The sequence below is a fragment of the Bos taurus genome, chromosome 16, assembly GCF_002263795.3.
Source record: "Bos taurus isolate L1 Dominette 01449 registration number 42190680 breed Hereford chromosome 16, ARS-UCD2.0, whole genome shotgun sequence".
Taxonomy (NCBI): domain Eukaryota; kingdom Metazoa; phylum Chordata; class Mammalia; order Artiodactyla; family Bovidae; genus Bos; species Bos taurus.
Window position 1 is genome coordinate 76058619 of NC_037343.1, and position 23730 is coordinate 76082348.

Here is a 23730-nt window from a genome sequence, read left to right on the forward strand (position 1 = left end):
GGGTTGATGAAATATTTTTCTATATTTAGTTATTCTGCTATGCTTTTGGTCTATATATTCCTGCTAAGGATTCCTGAGATGTGTCCTATACTTTAAAGTCAAATTATCTTGGAATTCTTTGTAAGTCTATAAAATTCCTTATTTTACCTTTTTTTTTTTTGGCAGGGGGAACGTAAATTGGTGCATCAACTATGGAAAACAGTATGGAGATGACTCAAAAAACTAAAAAGAGAACTACCAAGTAATCCAGCAATTACACTGCTGAGTATATATTCAGAGAAAATGAAAACGCTAAGTCAAAAAGATACATATACCGCAATGTTCATAGCAGCATTATTTACAATACCCAAGATGTGGAAGCAACCTAAGTGTCCATCGACAGAAGAACGGATAAAGAAGATGTGGTGTATACATATGTATATGTGCATGTATGTACATGTGTGGAATAGAATACTACTCGGCCATAAGAAAGAATGAAATTTTGCCATTTGCAGCAACATGAATGGACCTGAAGGGCATTATGCTAGAGAAATAAGTCAGAGAGAGAAAGACAAATACTGCATGGTATCACTTAATGTGGAATGTAAAAAATAAAGCAAACTAGTGAATATGACAAAAAAGAAACAGACCTGCAGATACAGAAAACAAACCAGCGGTTACCAGCGAGGAGAGGAGCGGTGGGGGCAAGACAGAGGAGGAGATTAAGAAGTACAAATCACGATAAAATAAATAATAGCTTATTTGATAATAGCTTATCAAATAAATTAGCTACAAGGACATATTGTACAACACAGGGAATATAGCCAATATTTTATAAAAGCTGTAAACGGAGGATAGCCTTTCAAAATTATGAATCATTATGCTGAACAGCTGAAACCTTACATAACACTGTAAATCAACTATACCTCAATTAAACAAAAAACAAGTTATATGTAAAAGTAGGAGAGTTACAATCTGCTAGAACAAACCAGCAGCAATAAGCACAGGAGCACACTGCCTGTCTTAGGCTTTCCATGTACAGGCTCATTTAAGGCTCACGACGCCTCTATGGGGCAGGTACTATTTAACGTTTCCAGTTCATGGAAGAAACTGGGGCACAGACACAGCAAGACACTGGGTTAGCTTCACACGACAACTACGTCATGAGCACCGCAGGCACTGACCCAGGGGCTAAGAATACTAAAACAGCAAGTGGCAGCCTAAGACAGACGTGACCTCCACAGGGCGTGAGGCCTGCTTGTGAGGTGGCGAGGAGAGACAGCAGGCACAAACAGCGATAGGGGAATAGCGGTGGGGGACAGATGGGGAATGGCGCAGGTCGTAGAAAGAAAGGGCAGTGGAGAGAGAGGCCTTTTACACCAGTTTCTCTGGAAGGTGAAGTCGGAACAGAGACAGGAATGAGGACAGGATGCCCTCTGCACACAGCGTGGGGAGCACACGACGGAGGCAGAGCCACCCACCATCTCTGTACAGGTGAGGGACACTTGGGTGCCTGTACTCGGCTGCGATGTCAGGATTCCAAAGCAGGCGGTTCAGAATGAACATCGCCAGCCCCGTGACGTCACTGTTGTCTTCCAGAGGCACCAGTTCTCCGTATATCGTCTGAAAAGAAATCCAAGCCCAAGTCAGGGCTGTGCTCTCTCTTCGGGGCACAGGGAAGCAGAGGGGAGGGACAGATGACGATGGTCTAGGAACTGGCGAGGTTCTGATTCCTTTGGGAGAGATGAGGATGAGGATGGGCTGAACATGTAATGTTTTGTGCAATTTTTAGTGCACCCTTCTTCACAGTGAAGAAGAGAAGAAAGTTCAGGACTAAGATAAGTTCAGGACTAAGATCAGTTCTTAAAAATTATATGACAAGTGATATTTATATTGCAATTTTTTCTTTTAAGAACTAGCAAATGTAGGCCTCTTGTTCAAATTTAATGACAACTGTCCTGCTAGTGGGCTTCCTAGGTGGCACTAGTGGTAAAGAACCCACCTGCCAGTGAAGGAGACATGGGAGACTTAGGTTCGATCCCTCAGTCGGGAAGACCCCCTGGAGGAGGGCACGGCAACCCACTCCAATATTCTTGCCTGGAGAATCCCATGGACAGAGGAGCCTGGCGGGCTACAGTCCATAGGGTCGCAAAGAGTCAGACACGACTGAAGCAACTTAGCACACATGCACGCACGTCCTGCAAGTGTATCATGAAGGTACAACAGACACCTAAGTAATTCTAAATGCTTGAGTAGTTAACAAATGGAAAACCATCTGTAAATCATCTAAGACAATAACTTGAGATGTTCAGATCTGTATATAATCAAGGATTAAAATGTTATTAATTTAACATCAATGTGATTGTTAATGATTTTTAAAGAATTAGAAAAAACTACAAACATCAAATTGTATTTTATAACTTTACATCAATAAAACTAGAGAAAAGCATAAAAAATACTAATATCTGCCAAAACAGAGACATTTTGTCTTTTTACTTTATTTTTTTGGCACGTGATGCCTTCTTAAGATCCTCAAAGGTCATGCCCTAACAGAATTCTAAGGTGTGATGGTACAATGTTTTGTTTATAATTATTCATTCCTCCCTTCCCTTTAGAAGTCCCCTTTCCCACCAAATGGCATAGATTTGCTGTATGTATTGTGAAAGAATAAATATTTCTGCCTCATCTGTGTCTGGACAGATAGTGCACTGTGGGCAGAACTATGGATGAGGTGATGCACACTACATCTAGGAGGAAGTTTCAAAGGGCATTGCATGTTTCTAACTCTCCTACATGTTACCTCTGCCACAAAAGAGCTATGCCCCAAATAGACAGGTCCTACTTTACCATCTGTGCCACCAGGGAAGCCCTAGACAGGTTCTACTTTAGCTGAGGTTCTGGAACTCTTTGATATCTGAACCATAGCCAGTTGATATATAATTTTCTGATTAACTTTTCATTGAAAGAAATGAAAAGTTGAATTTCAAATCAGTTGAAATAAGAATTAAAGTAGGAAATCTTAACAAGTTCACTGTCTAGTTGGGTGACCATAGTGGGATTATCATTCATTCTCTCAACAGCTCAATTTTCTGATAAACAGACAGATTATTGTAAAGATTGTTCTTTAGTACAAAAGATTTTTCTATTCAAAAACTTAGAAAAAATTGAAGAATGGGATATCCCACATGACAAAGGTAAAAAGCCTAAACAAGATATAAGAGTTCACCAGTAAAAGACTAAAGGAAATGGAAACACTGAGGGCTGGAATAAAAGAATATCTTTAACACTCAACTCCTAGTGGCTTTCTAATTCAGTTAGTTTTATCATTCTAAATATTATTGAACCATACAACATGTGAAAAACTCAAATTCTGATGTTTTCATGAGTAGTGTTCCATCTAAATGTTTCTGATGACTTCAGACTGGTGTGGATTCCAGTCCTGGCCCTTCACTGGCATTCGGCAGGTCACTTACCATTTCAGCTTCTGTTCTGTCAGTGAAGTTGGAATAACAATAAATACCTCACTGGATTTTATGGAGATCTAAATTAGAAAATGTATTTAATGTGTTTTAAACAGCCTAGTATTGTCATTCGGAGAAGGCAATGGCAACCCACTCCAGTACTCTTGCCTGGAAAATCCCATGGATGGAGGACCCTGGTAGGCTGCAATCCATGGGGTCGCTAAGAGTTGGACACGACTGAGCGACTTCACTTTCACTTTTCACTTTCATGCATTGGAGAAGGAAATGGCAACCCACTCCAGTGTTCTTGCCTGGAGAATCCCAGGGACGGGGGAGCCTGGTGGGCTGCCGTCTATGGGGTCACAGAGTCGGCCACGACTGAAGCGACTTAGCAGCAGCAGCAGCAACAGTATTGTCATTGGTAAATGCTCAGAAAGGAGTTAACTATGCTTGTTATTACATCTGGTACCAAATTTTATATATGTAAGAAACTAACGGGAAAACTGCTATGTAACAAGATGGCAGTAATACAGAATGACAGAGTCTGTTAACCTAATGAGCATTTATGAAGGGACCTTAAATTTCATACTGAGAGATTAAGCAACCAAATAATTTGATAATTGAAACCATCATTTTATTAAAGAATCTTCTAGAAGTGTATATATATATATATATATCAAAGTATCTTTTTTCAAAAACTGAATGGTGTACTTACCTCTAGGCCGATTCGTAGCCACAAAGGATTATATGACAATAGCCAATTCAGGACTTTCTGGCGTTCTCCTGAAACGCATATGAAATGCAAGTAAGCTCAGACCACTAATCAAATATGAGACAGTGAATACAATTTCATGGACAGAAATCAGAGACCAAAAAGGAACATCACATATATGAAATATGTTAAAGTATACTTCCACTCTTTTATATATGTACATGATCTCGTTTAAGTTTGTGAAATTTTAGGTAGCAAAGTGAAACCATGTATATATTTGACTCTGAAAAAAAAATTTCTAGAGTGTTTTTAAAGAATTAATCTCAAGATTTCTATAATCTTCTTACCCACATCTTTCCAGAGGTGCCTGTCTTTCCGAACAATTAGCCGCCGAGCTTCGATTTCAATTTCAAGCTTTTTCATAGCCTTAACCATTTTTTCAGAAGTAAATAAGCGGCACGCGGCACGGCGCAACCTGTTCAGCCTGCACCGGGCGGTGTAAGCTCTGAGAGACACCTCGTCCTTGGTAGGAGCTTTCGGGACACTTACTTTATGTTGACTCTCTACTCCCAGAAGAAGAGTGGAAGCATTTACTGGGTCAAAATGAAAGAAAGGACAGTTCTGGTTAACCAGTACGTGCATACACTTTAAAATCTAGCAATAAGCGCAGCTGAAGACAGGATCTAGTCCCTGTGCCTTCCAGCCTGCTCCTCTCCTTCCCACCTCAAAGTGAAGGTGGCATCCTTCACTCAGAAGCTTCAGCTGTCCTATGGTCACAACCAGTTGACTGTACCTGCAAACTGTATCCCAAATCTAACCATTTCTTATAACCACTGTCATCCAGGTTCCAACACGATCTCCTCTAACCCAGACTCATGAGAGAGCCTCCTAGCTGGCTTCTCTGCTTCCATACGCTTTATCAAAAGATAAACTCCTAAAGGATGGGATTTGTTGGGAGGGAGTATAAGAGGGAGGGGACATACATATATCCATGGCTGATTCATGCTGGTGTACGACAGAAACCAACACAATACTAAAAGCAATTATCTTTCAATTTTAAAAATAAATTTAAAAAGAATAATAATAAAAAAGTAATGGAAAATATCCAAAAGGTAAAAAGTCAATATGCTTGAATACATTAAAAAAAGTTATATTTCTCTATTCCAAAGAGAAATAGAAATAATATTTAAAAATAAATTAATAAAGGTTAAAAAAAAGAATGTGATTTGTTAAAGTCAAATTTTGAAATGCAATTTGAATTTTCATAGAGCACATCTTCTCTCAAGGAAAGAACTAAAAATCATGTTTTGTTTACTTTTGGAGAAAAAGAAAAGTACCTAATCAAAGGTAGAATTCCTATACAAACTTCTCTAACAAATGCAGACGAGTGTCTGCTGGAACACTACAGCAAGAGGGAAATCGTCCCCCTTAAAGTCAGCCTGTGTGATGCCTGGGCAAGTTAAGTATTTTAAAGGGGTTTTCCTTATCTGGAGTTGAACTGATCTCTGTAACTTCTATGAGAGAGTACCACACGTGAATCTTCCTTGTCTCAGGAGAAAACCCTTTCAATATTTGAAGAACACCATGTTTCCATCACATTCCATACTTTGAGTTTTTCTGTTTTCCAGAACTACAGTGAAATATTTTAAAAATTCCTCATACCCACTGGTTTTTAGACCTCTCATCATTACATACTTGGCCACAAACATCTTAAACAGGGTCCAACAGAGACAATACCCCTAACAGGCCATACAAGACAAAACGATCCGCAGGACATTCCACTTGATTGATGCAGCTAAGACTGGACTGGGTTTCTAGGCAGCCATGTCTCTGTTAATGCAGACTGAATCTGTCTTACAATAAAACCCATTCACTGGCAAGGCTGGAAATCACACTGGCTGATGAGCAAAAAAAGAAGTTCAGTGCTTACAGCACAAAATTCTCTCACCTGCACAATAATGAGCATTCGTGTTAAAGACCTAGTGTGCTGTGCCACGAACTACACTATGATCAGATCAGATCAGTCGCTCAGTCATGTCCGACTCTTTGCGACCCCATGAATCGCAGCACGCCAGGCCTCCCTGGCCATCACCAACTCCCGGAGTTCACTGAGACTCACGTCCATCGAGTCAGTGATGCCATCCAGCCGTCTCATCCTCTGTCGTCCCCTTCTCCTCCTGCCCCCAATCCCTCCCAGCATCAGAGTCTTTTCCAATGAGTCAACTCTTTGCATGAGGTGGCCAAAGTACTACACTATGATACACTTGTGAAAGTGAAAGTGAAGTCACTTCAGTAGTGTTCAACTCTTTGCGACCCTACATAGCCTGCGAGGCTCCTCTGTCCATGGGATTTTCCAAGCAAGAATACTGGAGTGGGCTGCCATTTCCTTCTCCAGGGGACCTTTCTGACCCAGGGATTGAACCTAGGTCTCCCACATTATGGGCAGACTCTTTACCATCTGGGCGACCAGGGAAGCCCAATAAATCTGTACAACTAAAAGAATGGAAAAATCATGTTAAAAATGACCCATTAAAACAAAGAAAGTATTACCCAATTTAAACATTAACTTCATGTTTACCTTCAGAAATATTTGTTTTTACAGTGAAGTCGTCAGGAGTTAATATAAAATTTAGCCACCAAGTGAAGCCCTGTTCCTGCTTTTCCTTCCAGCGTTCATCATAAAACATGTTTTTTGCAGCAAACGGCATTGGATGTCTAGGTATACCTAGGAATACAGTTAGGTTAAGGCATAAAAACTTTTCCTTTAAATTATTATACAATCTATAGCAATAGACTATCGTCAGCAAGAACACCTTTGAGACACTGAACGACGTTTGCTTTTCTACTTCCTGCTGGAAGTAGTTGAAAACATTTGGGGTGTGCTGCACTGTGCTCAGTCACTCAGTCATGTCCGACTCTTTGTGACCCCGTGTACTGTAGCCCGCCAGGCTCCTCTGTCCACAGAATTCTCCAGGCGAGAATACTGGAGTGGGTTGCCCTCCTCCAGGAGATCTTCCCAACCCAGAGATCAAACCCAGGTCTCCTGCATTGCAGGTGGATTCTTTACCATTTGGGTCACCAGGGAAGCCCAATACCGGATGGTTAACCTATCCCTTCTCCAGGGAATCTTCCTGACCCAGGAATCAAACTGGGGTCTCCTGCATTGTAGGCAGATTCACTACCAGCTGAGCTACTAGGGAAGCCCATTTTGGGCTATAAAATATAGTAAAAGTAAGAGAGAAAAAGTAAGGCAGTACCTCCTGGTTATTTAAAAATCCCAAGAAAAGTGAGTCAACTTCATTGAACTCTGAGAAAATATCCTAATTGTTATTGGGACACATACTTTAACAATTCTTCAAGGCTTTTATTCCATTAAAAAAAATCAATTCATTTCCATTTGAAATGCGATTAATGTTTCATTCAGTGTCAGTTTTTCATAGACTTTAAAGATATTAAACACTTGCCTTTTAGTGGTTTTATGAAGGTCAAGTTAGACTGAGCCACAGGAACAAAGGGTCTTGTCCTTCTGTTTGTTTTAGGAGTTCTGTATCCTAATGAATCTACAATCATGCAAAAAAGAATAGCATTTTAAAAGTAAAATAAATTCTGCAAGTGAACTGCTATCAACTTAAAATTTGCACTCTCCAAAATCATATCCATTTAGCAGATGCTGAGTAACCACTATGTGCCAGGGTATGAACTTGGGTAAATAAAACCTATGTCTGGAAGTTACAGACCAGAAACTACAACGTATTTTGTGTTGACAGAAGCTACGATTGAGATTGAACCAGCTCACTGTGTGTGTGTGCGTGTGTGTGTGTATGTACATATACAACTAGGTGCTGAGAATGCAGAATGGAAAGATGTGGTTCCCGCCCTCAGGATGTTCTGGGTCCAGAACAGAGGAGTAGAAAGAATCACAGTACATTACATCAGAAGTATAGGAGGAGCCCGGGACAAGGGGAGGGAAAGCTGAGTCACCTGGAAGGCAGACAGCCTCCTGGTGGGAGCGCCCCTGGGCTGACCCTGCAATGAACGTGACACACCAGGAACTGGGCCTCTGACTGAACTGCAAGGTGGTGCCCGGAGCCAAGAACACAGACAAGAAAAGCAAGACAAAAAAGGGGTTGGAAGAGGAAGAAAGGAATTAAAAAATATGAAAAATAACAGTGATGGCCAGTAGTTGAATACTTGCGCCAGGCACTCCCAGAGTCTTGTAATTTAGGTTACTGATGTAGTCAGCACCAGAAGTCTATCAGAAGTGCACCATCATTTTCCATGTTTTATGGAGCTTAGAGCAACTATGCTACTTGGTCAAGGTCATACATGCTAGTAGGTAGCTGAGCTAGACAGTATGGCTTCAGAGCTTGCACTGTAATTCAGTTCCAAGTACCCTATGGGCCAGTGAAGGATTAAGGTCCAGGCAGTCACACTGTCACATGTATTTCAGAAGATGGAATGGACAGTGGACTGGAGTCAAGACTAGAGATGGAAGCGAAAAGGAAGCAATCCCAGGGGCCTAAGTCAGTTATGATGAGAATTTAAAGGAACACAGAAGCAGTGGAGACAAAACCAGAGAAGAGCTGTTTTCATAGCAGAATTTGCAACAGGGCTTAATGTCAACTGACTGGGCAAGTGATGGAGAATGAGAACCCTGACAGGTTCCCAGACCTCACCCAGGTGATGACATAGATGGTGGGGGGTACCTACAGGAGGTAGATGGTGGGGGTGCCTACAGGAGGTAGACGGTGGGGGGTACCTACAGGAGGTAGACGGTGGGGGGTACCTACAGGAGGTAGATGGTAAGTGGTACCTACAGGAGGTAGATGATGGGGCTGGGGGTACCTACAGGGAAAGTCACAGAGGAAAACAGCCCGTCCTAACGCAGTTCACTCCCTCAAAGGTGGGTTTCATACCAGCTTGTGCTGCTGTTCCATACAAACCAGGAGCTAATATTAATAATAAAGCCAGAGGGGGGAAAGCTAAGGCCCAGGGCAGAATCCAGCCCACAGCTGTTTGGGTACAGTCTGCAAGCTAAGAAGTTCTCATGTTTATGAACACTAGTTAAAAACAAAATAGACCTCCAAACAGTTTGATTTCATGACACATGAAGACAATATGAAATTCAGATCTTGGTGTCCATAAATAAAGTCTTCTTGGCACAGAGTCACAGACGCTCATGTCCACACTGTCTGTGCCTGTTTCCCCGTCGGCAATGACAGGGCCCACTGGTTGTGACAGAGGTCACATGAGCTGCAAAAACTGGATATTTACTATCTAGACCTTCAGAGAAAAATTGCCCAGCTTTGACTTAGAAGAATTGCAAATCCATGCCAATTGTCAAAATAAGGAATATGACCACATTGCTACATAATATCTATTCGGTTATAAGTTTCTTTCCGTCTTAACGTACCTAAAATTAAAAATGTGAGTTCCTCGTTCTGAAGGCTTGCACAGGCTAGTCCCTCTGCCTACAACCATTTTGTTCTGTGGGAGACTTCCTTGGAAACGTCTCACAGCTTCTGGTCTTTCCCAGAAAGCCAAGTAAAGTGCCTCCCCTTCTGTGCTTTCATGATTCCCTGGGCACAGCTCCAAGGACCGGGAGCGGCTGAGGACAGGAATGAGGTCTTTTCTCCCAGTATCCACAGAGCCTAGAACAATGCATAGCGCGTGGCAGGGACCTATCAGAGCTGAATAAACGTACCTGGAAAAACTGACTTCTTTCTCTGTAGACACTGCAGGGTCTTGCTCGTCACTGTAAGAACCTGGCTTCCAGTGAGATGAAAGGCCAGCGGGGGTATAGAAGTGGAGCATGTTAGAATCCAACTGATGACTATTTTAAAAGCATTGCCTTGGCAGCTAAGTGGAAAATGGGCTCCAGAGAAGGCAAGGGTGAAGGCAAGATCTGACAGGGACCTGCAGAGACATAGGCTCGGATGGGGCCGTCAGTGATAGTGAGAAGTGACCCAGTCCTGAATGTACTTGGAAAGAAGACAGGATTTGTTGAGGGACTGAGTTTAGAATCAGGCAGACTGTCTGAATTTATAGAGAAAGGGTAGGAGAGAAGCACACTTAGGGACACCCCAAGGTGTGGGGCCTGAGCTGAGAGGAGATCATAACAGAAGTGTGTCGGACCGACACACCAGGGAAGATGTCACGGGACTGGGGATGCAAGGGGTGCTTTTGGACAAATTAAAGGCACTCACTAGGCAGTCAAGTGGAAATAAAAGACGCTGGATAAACGAGTCTACAGATGAAAGGTCCATCCTAAAGATGTAAAGCTGGAAGGCCTCCATGTAGAGGCAGTACTGAAAGCTGTGAGACGGCCTGAAAGCATTAAGGGAATGAGCAAAAGTGTGAAAAAGTTTCAGTGGTTGAGTCTTTGTGTACCTCAAAGTTTAGAGGCTGGAGCGACAGACACAGAGGAGCCCCCAGGGAGGCGGGAAAAGAACCAGGAGGAAGTGGGAGTGGCAGGGTAAAGCGGTCCCAGAAGAGAGAGGTTGCCTAATAGTTCAAGATGAAGACTGAGAAATAACCTCTGGATTCAGTGTGGAGGTGCTGATGACCTTGACAAAACAAGGTTTTACTAGAGTCATCAAAATCTGGTTGAAGTGACTTCAACAAAGAGGAGATCTAGAAACAGCTAATAAAAGCATCTTTCAAAGTGATTATTTTCTTTTACATTAAAAAGCACCTTTTAATTCAAGCATAATGTTTACATGGAAAAGTATACGGAATCAGTGAACTATCACAAAATGAACATGTAGGTTCTTTCAAGGAGTGTTGCTTACAAGAAAGCAGAAAGATGCCGGGTGTGAATGGATATGTGGTATCAATGAGAAGTCTTTGTTTTTTGGGGAGATGGAGGTAAGAACAGCACTCTGTTGCATGAATCAGAAATGACCTGATAGGGAGTCAAACCCTGGAGACGTGGGGAAAGGCAGCTGCTAAAACAACGACTGTGTAGACGGCTGGGGTCTTTACTGTTACTAGGAAAGAGCCGCCTGACCGGTGCACAGACTTCTCAGGCTGTCACGGGAGGGAGGCAGCAGGGGATGGGAACGCAGCGGGTGATGGATGCTGTGGAACTTTCCACAACACCTCTGCATCCTCAGTGAGGCAGCAAGTATGCTGTCTGTGTAGGTGAGGATCAGAGCACCAGCTCCTGAGCCCCCTGCATGGGGGAACCCCAGCCTGACCACTTACTCCCCGTGACCTCAGGCAAAGACTCAGCTTCTGGATGCGGAGGTTTTCTGACTTGAACGTGTGCTTATGACGTCTACTCAGTCTGACTGCTGTAGCTATGAGAGGCGCTATCAGCAAGGCACTCACAGCGGGGGCTGCGGGGAACGCAGGCAGTAAACACTGGCTGCTGTTGCCTTGTCCTCAGAGGAGGAAGGAGGTGCTCGAGGTTTCAGGACAAAAAGGGAGGGGGGCAGTAGTCTGCAGCAGAGAGAGAGAAAGTCAACAAAGCAGGACGACAGAGCTGAGGAGAGTTGCGGGCTTCCGGGAGATGAGCGGTCACGGTCCAGCAAGGTTCAGGCACAGAGCTGGCCTGGGAACTGGAATGTGCCAGACAAGCACGAAGACGGAACAAGGGGTTACGATGAGCCATGGAGGCCAAGCCAAGTGAGAAAATGATGACAGGTCAGGGGTGAGGACTGGGGAAATGGAGGTGGATTCATTGGCTTTTAGAGAAAACGCTGAAATCCCAGCGAGGGAGATGCTCTAAGAGTGTGGCCTAAGGAGGCTGCAATTCACAGGCCAGGGTACTGGAAGGATCTCCTTCAAGGATCTTGAAATCATAAAGACGCATCATAAAGTAGAAGTTTTAGAGAAGGTCTTATGAGCCAAATATAAAAATTCTCAGTCATCTCTCCCTGTAACAAGGAGAACTCAAGGTGAGGTGGTATGGAAACTGAGCTTCCAGCTATCTGTGCCCTTTGCTTTCTTGTCATCTGTTTCCGGGAAGAAAGGAGAAGCAACAGTCTGGAAGCAGGTATGAGACGGTGGGTGGTCCACGGTCCCAGGAGGTTCCCGGTCAGAGGAGCAGGAGAGAAGGCATGTTCTCGGGAGAGGGCCAGGTCAGGGCGGGAACAGGAGGAGGGGGCATTCAGCAAAGCTGGATGTGAAGGAAGGCAGTGAGTCCAGGGCACACAGGCACGCAGAGAGCTGGGGAGATGCAGAAGGTGATTCCAACTGGGGAGTGTACAAAGAGAAATGAGCTCAAGTACCCGAGTGGGTGTGACACTTCCTGTGAGTCCTGGGATCCCTTTACATTATCTGTTTCGTAGCCTGTGTGGTTTGTTTTCCTGCCTGGACCCTGACTGGCATCTGAGGCGTCTGGGATTAGTCCTGACAGTTTTTGAAGCAGACAGGGGTGGGATGGGTGAGGGCTGGGGATGGAACGGTGAGGTTCCTCCTAAAGGAAAGAGGAGTTCGGGGGCCTTGTCTTCATCCCCAAATAAGGGCCAAGTAGAGGCTAAGGAGAACGATGTCCCTGGGGGAAGGCCCCCTCTGCGCCCCCTCAGACAGTGTGACGGGGGCCAGGTGTGCACTGGGCCCTCACTCTGGGGCCTGGACTAAGGTGAGGCACGCTCAGTACTTCCCCGGGTGCAACACTTGCAGGGGGAGCAAAAAACTCTGTCAGCAAGACAAGCACATAGGGACTTCCCTGATGGTCCAGTGACTGAGACTCCATGTTCTCAGGGCAGGGGGCCCAGGTTCGATCTCTGGTTGGGGAACTAGATCCCACTTCCCACAACTAAGAGTTTGTGTGCCACATATCCAGAGAAAAACATGATCCAAAAGGATACATGCACCCCAGTGTTCACTGAAGCACTGTTTACAGTGGCCAGGACATGGAAACACAGTCTAAATCAACAGAGGAATGGATAAAGAAGATGTGGCACAAACAATGGAATATTACTCAACCATTAAAAAGAATGAAGCAATGTCATTTGCAGTAATATGGGTGGGCCTAGAGAGTGTCATACTGAGTGAAGTAAGTCAGACAGAGAGGGAGAAATATCTTATGACATGCCTTATATGTGGAATCTAAAAAGAAATCATATCAATGCACTTACAAAACAGAGAGACAGACTCACAGAAAATGAACCACGGCTGCTGGAAGGGAAGGCATAGTTAGGGACCTTGGAAAAGTTAAGTACACACTGCTCTATTTAAAATGGATGACCAACAAGGACCTATTGTATAGCACATGGAACTCTGCACGTTATGTGGCAGCCTGGATGGGAGGGGAGTTTGCGGGAGAATGGATACATGTAAATGTACGGCTAAGTCCCTTCAGCTGTTCATCTGAAACTATCACCACATTATTAATCAGCTATACCCCAATACAAAATAAACTTAAAGTTTCGGGGAAAAAAAAGAGTTCGCATGCTGCAACTAAGATACAACCAAATAAACAAATATGTTAAAAAAATTTTTTTAATATAAAGACAAAAAATATATATATATAAAGAAAGCATTTTAACACAATAGTTTTTAAAAATTACTGCAGAAAAACCATGATGAATGAAACATCAAAAATGTAAATAAGAATGAGATCACAGTGATTTCAGAATTCGGCCCTACTCTATGTCTGACTCATCTTCCACTAAAGCCAACCGGTGAATGAAAAGTACAAGTTGATTCAAGCTTCTCAATAGCAATTTACTAAACCAAAAGAAATAGAAACTATTCCCCATATAGGTATACTTTCATGAAAGATTTTATGAATGAGACTCACCTGTTTTCTTCTTCAGGTTTAATTTCTCTCTGTGGCTAACACGTTTCAAGGAGGAGGTTACCACTTTTTTTGTGTGTTTAACAGTTGATGTTTTAGACTCCACAGGAGAAAAATGGGGCCTTTTGACCTCTTGTGCTTCCATGCATTCTGTAACTGTTATCCTCACATTTTCATCTCCTGTGTGTCCCTCACTCTTTCTTTTACGAGCAACTGAAGCTACCTTGCAGGGAGGAGTTACTATGTTTTTAGAGCTCTTAGGTCTACTCTGTATTAAATCTCTAATTGGAAGAAAAGGATGAAAATCATCTTTCTCTTTTTGATCATCTGTTTCCTTTTTGCAGTCACCCACTACGACATTGAGACATCTTTTTGCCTTTGGTTTAACAGTCTCCATTTGGTTTTCTACAGCGCAAGTGGGCTTTCTTTTAGTCACAGTGGCAGAAAGTATTGGGCGTCTCTTAATAGGTTTTTTGCGGCTGTGACTAGAAATATCCTGAACTGCCGAAAATTTAGGCTGGTTCTGTTTTTTAAAAGTGTAAGAGTTTGACATCACTTCTAAAGCTTTGGATGCTTCAAAAGTAGCTTTTGGAGATTCTAACTGCTGACATTCAGAAATACAAGGTACAGCTGCATTTTTTCTCTCATCTTGAGGAGGCTGTGAGTCCTGAAAATGTCCAGTTGATAATGGCAATTGACATGTTTGCTGAGATACACATATATATGCCATATTATCTTTTAAAAATTGATTTGGGGAGAGAATTGGGTTGATGGACTCTGTTTCTAGATCCTCATTTAGTCCATAATTATCATTTATGAAAGAATCTGGACTTAGAATTTTCCGACAGATTTCATGTACCCTTTTTGATTCCAAAATCACAGGCCTTGTATTACCTTTCACAAACATATCTGGTGAGAGGCACTTCACGAATTCTGGTTCATTATTAGATGCATGGCTATTATTCACAAAAGAATCCGGACTTAGAAAATGTCCTTGGCTTTGTGTGATGTTCAAACTTGAAGAATAATTTGGGGTAAGAGTAAGTTTACCATTCTCTTCAATTTGACTATTAACGTTGTCTATGGAGTCAAAGGAGGTTTCAGTTATGCCTTTCTCATTAAAATGAAAATCTTCTGCAGTGTTGGCACCGTCTGCTTTCACCAGTCCCCCATTTTCAGAAGCAGGGAGGGATGTGTAGGTTGTAGATCGACGAACAGGAAGTGGCAAGCAGGTCCCCCTGTGGCACTCTTGGGAAGCGGGGCTGATAGGTGATATGGGGAGTTTATTTTCTTCAAGGATTAAAGGATTGCTTTCTGGTGGGGAACAGTTTCCATTTGTAGCCAGATTCTCACAGGCTTGTAGTGGGCTCCTAACTCTGTCAGCTTTGGGGGAAACATTAAATGTTTTATTCACATTTTGAATATTTGAAGCCTTCTTGTTATGTCTTGAAGAGGCTGATGCTTTCTTCTTATTAATAGTATCCCAAAGAGTCCTCTGCAAAAATAAGCAAAACATACAGATTAAGTTGATAACTATTGAATACTACTTATAAGCAATATTATGAATGTTACTTCAAGAGACCTGTGAACAAAATGATTTTACATATTATTTCCTAGAGTAAATACAGAATGATGAAAACTTATTACCTTTTTCTTTTTCGGCTCTTCTGCATTTCCTAGTAATATAGCTTGGTGTTTCAGAATATCATTTACAAGAAATGTTATGGTCTCTCTTATTCGGCCTCCTTTTAACGGTGTCCAGGTAATAGAAACAACAATTTTTTCTTTAGGCTATAACCAAAAGAACACATTTTAAATTACTATAACAGTAGTGATGTATAACAACACAAACATATTCTATATTATATACAAATGGGTCTTCCCTGGTGGCTCAAACAGTAAAGAACCTGCCTGAAATGCAGGAGACCCAGGTTCGATCCCTGGGTAAGGAGGATCCCCTGGAGAAGGACATGGCAACACACTCCAGTATTCTTGCCTGCAGAATCCCATGAACACAGGAAACTGGTGGTCTATAGTCCATGGGGTTGCAGAGTTGGACACAACTGAGCAACTAACACCCCCATCAATAGAGAGAATACAGTAGAGGATTAATAATTGTTACTCACCAACATTTAACAAGTCAAATGTATCTTCCTATCCTATCTCATTTCATTCTAAGGAAAAAGGCTACCGTAATAACAAAGTTCACAACAAGATAAAATTATAATAAACTCTTAATTGTATATGAAAGCAGTGGAACAGAGAGTCTACGAATCACTTTATTTTAGTTCAGTGGTTTTAAAAAATTTAATCACATTATTTCCACTTCTTTAGACTATGTACAGAACTTCCATTTCAAATATAAATGCCTTATATGAGAAAGACATTTTCAGAAAGAAATGTAAAGATGATCAGCTAAATTCCTTGCTCTCCACGAGCTTCTCTAAAGTCCATAGCATCATTATTGATACTCTAGGCCTAGTTTCAGGTTATCTAACATAACTAGTCTGAATCTCACATCCCTAGGAAGCAGACACTGTCATGATACATGTTTTACAGATGAAGTAATCAAGGTTCAGGAAGCTTTACGAATTCTGCAGCCCAGAGAAACAAGGAGTAATTTCAATTTTCAAATCTTAAGAAATACATTTCATGAGGCTATAGCCACCATGAAGAGTGCTTCTTCTGATGGATCTGGCAAAGGTAAATTGAAAACCTTCTGAAAGTGATCCACCATTTTGGATGCCATTAAGAACATTCATGATTCATGAGAAAAGACCAAAATGTCAGCATCAACAGGGATCTGGGAGAAGTTGATTTCAGTCTTCCAGAATGACTTTGAGGGGTTCAAGACTTCAGCAAAGGTGCAGATGTGTTAGAAATAGCAAGAGAACTTGAATTTTAAGAGGGAAGAATAAATCCCACTCCGCAGCAGATCTGTTTCTTTTACTTTAAACTTTGTATTCCCTTGCTTTCCTACAAGTTAAGAATGTTGGAGGTAACTTGAAACATACAGGAGAGCCCATTCTCAAGGCTCTGACCTTTACGTGTTGCACTTTCCCATTAAGATAGAGATTAAAAAGTTGAAGAACAAGACAGTTGTAGCATTTGCCCTGTTAGGGGTTTATGGGAACATCATGACCCGACCTATAGGGACAGCTGCAAGAACAAAGGATTCTGACACCAAGAAGTTTCTACCAACCAATCATGTACCCTCCTCTTGAAAAAAAAAAAGCAGCAGCAGCAGCCAGAATTCTAACTAGGGTAAGATGGTTCTTTGGGACACTAGTCCACTGTCTTTTTGGTCAGCTGAATTTCCGTATAAAGTCACTACTCCTTGCCCCAGCAGCTGGTCTCTAGGATTATTAGCCTGTTGCATGGTGAGCAGTACAAGTGTGGACTCAGTAACAGATTTAGAAGTATCTGAGGACGTGACTGAAACGCTGCAATTTATGATAAAACTTGAATGGATGGGAAGTTGTTTCGTACAGATGAGCCAAGAGACTGGTTTCTTGAGATGGAATCTACTCCTGGTGAAGAGGCTATGGAGATTATTGGAATGATGACAAAGGATTTAGAATATTACACAAACTTAGTTGGGAAAGCAGAGCAAGGCTGACGAGGAGAGACTTTTAATTTTGAGAGAAGTTCTGCTGTGGTGAAAATGCTATGAAACAGTACTGCAGGCTACAGAGAAATTATTCGTGAAAGGAAGAGCCAATCAATGCAGCACACTTCACTGCTGTCTTACATTAAGAAATTGGCACAGTCACCCCAGCCTTCGGCAACCACCACCCTGACCAGTCAGCAGCCACCAACATCAAGGTCAGAACTTAAGAACCATAAAACAGGCATAGTTTGCAGAAGGCTCAATTGATTGTTAGTATCTCTTAGTAGCAGTCTTTTTAGTTGAGATACATATACTGTCTTCTTCAACATGAGGCTATAGTACACTTAAAACATTACAGAATAGTGTATACATAAATTTTATATGCACTGGGAAACCAAAAAATTCATGTAACTCATTTTTCTATGATTTTCACTCTGTTGCAGTGGTCTGGATGAGAACCCACAATATCTGAGATCTGCTTATACTTAATGGGCTTATCTTTCAAATTTCATTGTCACTGAGATTCAGATGAAATTGTCTGTTTAGGATAAATTCAAGAGTGTGAATTCTTACTACTTGCTTCTCAATTTATACATAAAAAAATTTTTTTAATTTAAAAGGGGAAGTTCCTTCTAAAGAAGGAACTATTGAACAAATGGTTATTGACTGCCTAATGGCATACATAGTGCCTGACACAGAGGGGGCATATGTTACATATTTAAGTGACAAAATTATTGAGTGAATGAAAAACACACTTGGCCTCTGGTCTCATGGACACTATATTCTGCTCAATAAAAGAAATGACAAAATCTAAATAAAAAGATAAGTACAAAAATACAAGTCCCCAGTACTGTCATCAATGAAACAAAGGTTGAGAGGCACAGCAACAGTGTAGGGAACTATAATCGCTAACGGGCTGATCAGAGATTATAATAATTATAATATTTAAGCTAAAACAAAGTATAAGAATGAGCTGGACACATAGAGCTAAGTGAAAGTAGCTCAGTTGTGTCCGACTCTTTGAGACCCCATGGACTGTCCATGGTATTTTCCAGGCCAGAATACTGGAGTGGGTAGCCTTTCCCTTCTCCAGGGGATCTTTCCAACCCAGGTATTGAACCCAGGTCTCCCACATTGCAGGTGGATTCTTTACCAGCTGAGCCACAAGGGAAGCCCAAGAACACTGGAGTGGGTTGCCTGTCCCTTCTTCAGGGTATCTTCCCAACCCAGGAATTGAACCGGGGTCTCCCATATTGCAGGTGGATTCTTTGCCAACTGAGCTGTCAGGGAGAAGCAGTTCAGAAGGTACCAACACATGCATAGCCTGGGAACCAGAGGGTTAGGGTTACAGTTAGGGTTGCCTCGTAGGACAGCCCCAGAAACAGACAAGAGGACCAGTGTGGCTTAAGAGTAGTGAGAAGGCAGATGACCTGCGACATGTGAGGCTGGAGAGAGCAGCAGAGGACTGCTGCATATTAGAACACTCTCTAGCAGATCGAAACATTGCAAACATTACTTAGGTGTACATTTGGCTTCAGAGGTTTTGTTTTGCTTGTGTGCCTATTTTCTTTAAGGCATACCAAAATGAAGTTCAAGTCTTTTTATCCTTAACTGAAGGCTTAATCCTGTAACCTAGGAGAGTACATTGGGAAAACAAATGCTCAAAATGTTCCTCCCCTTTCCTCTTTCCTGCCTCCTCCTCCTCCATCCACTCTCCCATGAGGAAGTCCTCCTTTAATCTGTAACAGTCCATAGATTGAGACACTGACAGCAAGTCAGTTCTGAGAGACACTTAAAAGGGATTTAAAACTGATACCTGCTTTTGGACTGTGATGATGATAGTCTATCTACAAAACTTGACTTTCTATGGAGACAAATACTCTCAGAGGTATAAAAACTGAGATAAAACATGAAGCACTTTGCTTTTTCCCCTTGGTAAGTCTTCATTTGGATTTCCCCCTTGCTTTCAACCTCTTAGTAACTCAAACAAAACAAATGAGGGAACCGATCTGTTATATATTTTCTTTTAAATACCTTCAGTAACGGCAGTCTATGCGTCACTGTTTATTTTTTTGAACAGAAGCATTGCCGAGTGTCTGAGACAAGAGTGATACTATTTTATCTGGATTCTAAGAGAGACATTAGAAAGTCAGGATAGCAATTTAAAATGTGTACTGCATCTCTCCTTGGGGAGGAAATTTTTAAAAGCCGAGAATCAGTGAACAGAATCATTTGTCATTTCCCTCAAGTCCTAAGATTCTGCAGTCTTTGTTTACACACTCCCTTATTAGTGACAAATCAGAAAATGATAGTTGTAGCCAGTGACAACGGAAGGTGCGTGGTTATTAACTGGATCTGGCTCGCCCCCTGGTGGCCCTAAGTGCAATGAACAGAACAGTCTCAAGCCTAGAGGTGAAGAGGGAGGAGAGTCAGGTTTGGGGCTGCTATTAAGCCAGTTCATCCAAGTCTTCCAGTCAGATCAAAATAGCATCACACTCACTGCAGATAGAAGAAGGATAGCTTGTTTTATTAAAGAAGCGCAAGTGGCCTCATGTTAGTTTCTACTCATCTGTAGCAGAAGCTCATATTCCCATAACTGGCACCAATGAGTCTGTTAAACCGTCCAGTTAAATTATTTGCACACCTGGCTACAGGAATCACTTTGAGGGGTTTGTGGAAGGTAAAGATGCCCTGGCCCTCCCCATGTCCTCCCAGGAGTGATGCTGAAGCGGGGTCCTGGTACCTGCGGTTGTTCAAAGCTCACCAGGAGGTAACATGCAGCCAGGATGGACACAGAGCTGAACTCCATTCAGTGTGGTTGTGGTTTAGTCACTAAGTCATGTCCAGACACTTGAGACCCTGTGGACTGTAGCCTGCTAGGCTCCTCTGTCCATGGGATTCTCCAGGCAAGAATACTAGAGTGGGTTGCCATTTCCTTCTCCAGGGGATCTTCCCGACCCAGGAATCGAACCCAGATCTCCTGCAATGCAGCCAGATTCTTCACCAACTGAGCTACAAGGGAGGTGTTTACTGTGGCGGGTGGTGATTTTAACTGACTGTCATTATGAAGACTCAGGCCCAAATGACACACCCCCTACAGGACAGCCGTCACAGGCAGATTCTAGCACACCAGTATTATCAAAGTTTTAAAAAGCATGATTAGGAGAGTAAGAGAACAACCATTTAAAGTTTTTTTCCCTTTGTCCTCAATTTTATAAGCTGAGTGTCTCATACAGTACCTGGCAAAAAGCAGATGCATGAAAAATACAGTTTTTAATGTATCATGGGAAAAAAATAGATAAGTATACCCCCCCCCAAAAAAAATGTTTTTTCCTTGAAAAGGGCTGCCCATAAATCTGCTCTGCAAAAAATATCCTGAATGAGTCTCTGGTCCTTCATTCCTTTTCAGGCCTAGATACATTGTGTTGTAGACATATTTTTACAGTAACTGTGAAGTCACTCTCTGGCAGGTATAATACCTAGTGATTCTTGAGATGCCATCTGCATACAAAAGATCTTGTTTAAAATGCAGTTTTCTGTATTTACCCCCAGAGATTCACATTAGCAAGTGTGGAGTGATGAGCAGAAATCTCCCATATTACAAGCAATCCAGACAAATCTGATGTGAGTGGTTGAGGCATCTCGGAGAAATGCTGCTTAGGTGTATGGTGACATGCTAATTCACCAAGGGTGTGTTTTAGATAAGGGATGTTCACATAGGTATTTTCTACTATTGTGCTTTTCAAAATGCTGTCCTTGGACCAGTAGCAGAGGCATCACCTGGGAACTTCTGAGAAAAGCAAATTCTAGTTGTCCTCTGCACATATGGAATCAGACTCTGAGGGGCCCCAAGTATTTTACCCTTAGCTGATTCTGATGCCCTCAAATTTAGAACCACCAGTCTCCTCAAAACATCCCATCCTTCTTGGTGCCTATCTGATGCAGCTTTCCTTGTTCTTAGAATTTCCCCTCATCCTCCTAACATATGTCTTTAGGAAGGAACCATGCCTCCTGTCTTTGAATCAATACAAATGAAAGTGCACGGGATTTAAAGACCTGGATGAGAATCCTAACTGTGTCAATCGCCAAGAATAAAACCATGTGTAAATGTTTTCCACCCTCTGAGCATACTTCCTCATTAAAAATTAAGACTGGAACATTTATTCAGGACACAGTCAAGATCTCTGCTTGAAGCTTTCTCTCATTTGAGCACCATGCACAGCTTTAGCTGGCATTGCTTCCAACTAATAGACGAGAAAAGAGAGACTCAGAATACTGAACCGAGCTGCCTAACTCTGATGCACTGCACACAAACCCTTTGACAGTAGTGCCTTATCCTCTAATGTAAATAATGACTCCATGAGTTTGTTGTAAGGATTAAATAAGGCAACAGACTTGAGAACAATTTGTAAAAGGTAAACATTATGTTTGTATGTATTATCTTAGTGGTTGAGTGGAATCAACACACCCAAACCTGAAGCTGAAGGAAATCAACAGCTAATAAAAGACAAGCTTTGTTTTAAAGCAGAAACCATAAAACATCACAAACATATGGTTTAAAAGAACAGTTAACTTTCATAATATAAAAGTATAACTCTAAAAAAAAATTCAAAAACTTTAGTCCCACAAAACAAAAAAGAACAAGCAGAAGTATAGTGTAGATAGAAAAAGCAAGTATTTGTTTTCCCACAAAAAGAAAAGCAAGCAGTTTATAAACTGCAAGGAGTTTATAAACTAGAGAGGAAGGGCAGGTTCTTAACTGTAGCTGAACAAGTGCTTAAGTCAATGGACCTCAGCTTAGAGCCTTGTATCACTGCTTTAGGAAGTGGTTTTTTAGACAAGGAGTGGGACTCCCTCAGCTAATTTTTTTTTTTCTTCTTCTCACACTTTCAGAGGTTCTAACCAATGGAAAGACCACTGCAGTCCAAATAAGGATGTAAATATTCTGGATTTTGATGACAGGAATGGGAGCTTTACTGTGGCGAATGTAATGCAGAAAAGCTACCCTGGAAATCCTTGAAACAGCAGTTACAAATTTAAATTTGAATCACCATTAAAACTACACTACAGCAAAGGAAAAAAAAAAAGATTAAATAATAAAGTGTGCATACTTATTGAAAACGACCCTGAGAAGTGTTTTTTATTTTGTCGCTATTTGGCCAAAACGAAGCTCACCAGAAGAGTAGTTACTCTGACACTCCATGGACTCAGTTTCCCTTTAGAAACTAAAGCGCATATTAAGATGACTGATAGAAAGCAATTTAAAAACCCTGCTCTAATCAGAGTACTCCTGGCAATCTTATATGCAAACAGGAAGATGGATAGATGGATGAGTAGATGAAAGATAAGAATATTAATTGTAAGCGTGCCATCCACTCCTCTAGAACTGCCAATCTTCTCGAGGCCCTAAGTCAATGAGAAACTCTTCTCTATCACAGAAGGCAGGAATGTGCTCCGAAGGATGCCCGGCGCGGGCGCGGGCGCTGTCACTGCCAGGTCCCCGCCCACCGGGCTCCTCCTGCCCCGGGGACAGGGGCTCACCAGAGTCTGAGGGAATCACTCGGCTTTTACTCAGGTCCGCTCCTGCCCCTTCCGAGCCCGGGTCCCGGAGCGCGGCGGGGAGGCCGCATCCCGCTCCTACCTGCAGCACGAAGGCGCTCGGCCAGATCGTGAAGCCGCGTTCGGCGGCGGGGCCGCGGGACAGCCACACGGCGGCCGCCTCCTCGTTGGGGTTGTCCAGGATCAGGGGCAGCGTCCGCGAGGCTCCCAGGCGCACGTCCCCGAAGCAGAGGAAGGGCGACCTGCAGAAGTGGCTGAGGGACAGGACGGCCGGGGACGCCGCCTCCTCCTCGGCGCGGGGACCCCTCGGCCCCGCCCGCGGCCTCGGCTCCGGCGGGCTCCGCTCCCAGCAGCCGCTACCCCGCTGCCAGGTCGCCATCGAGGCCTCTGGGTACGCCCGGCTGCTCCGAGCGGCCTCCGCAAGAACGCCCACAGCCTCCCCTCGAGGAGCTGCGGGGATCGAGAAACAACTCGCCCCCTTTCTCGTCCAGTTGCCAGGACACAAGAAGGCGTCCGGACGCACAAACTCAAACTGGAGAGAGACGCGAACTGAGAAGGGATTTTGCCCCGTTTAAAATTCCCGCCTCCACCAATGGGCTGCCCTGGTTCCGCCCACCTCCGAGCGGGCCCAATCGGTGAGCAGCACTGCCAGCCAATGAGA

At 42.8% G+C, this 23730-nt stretch overlaps 1 protein-coding gene across 1 annotated transcript in view; it reads right to left on the bottom strand.

The window, feature by feature from the left end:
• Positions 1–23448, bottom strand: part of ASPM (assembly factor for spindle microtubules) — a 60128-nt gene extending 36680 nt beyond the window's left edge. Inside the window, 8 exon segments of the mRNA NM_001206506.2 lie at positions 1461–1602; positions 4156–4223; positions 4500–4745; positions 6731–6877; positions 7617–7712; positions 13904–15395; positions 15548–15691; positions 23152–23448. Of these exon segments, the coding sequence (NP_001193435.2) occupies positions 1461–1602; positions 4156–4223; positions 4500–4745; positions 6731–6877; positions 7617–7712; positions 13904–15395; positions 15548–15691; positions 23152–23448 (2632 nt within the window).
• Between the last annotated feature and the right edge of the window lie 282 nt (positions 23449–23730).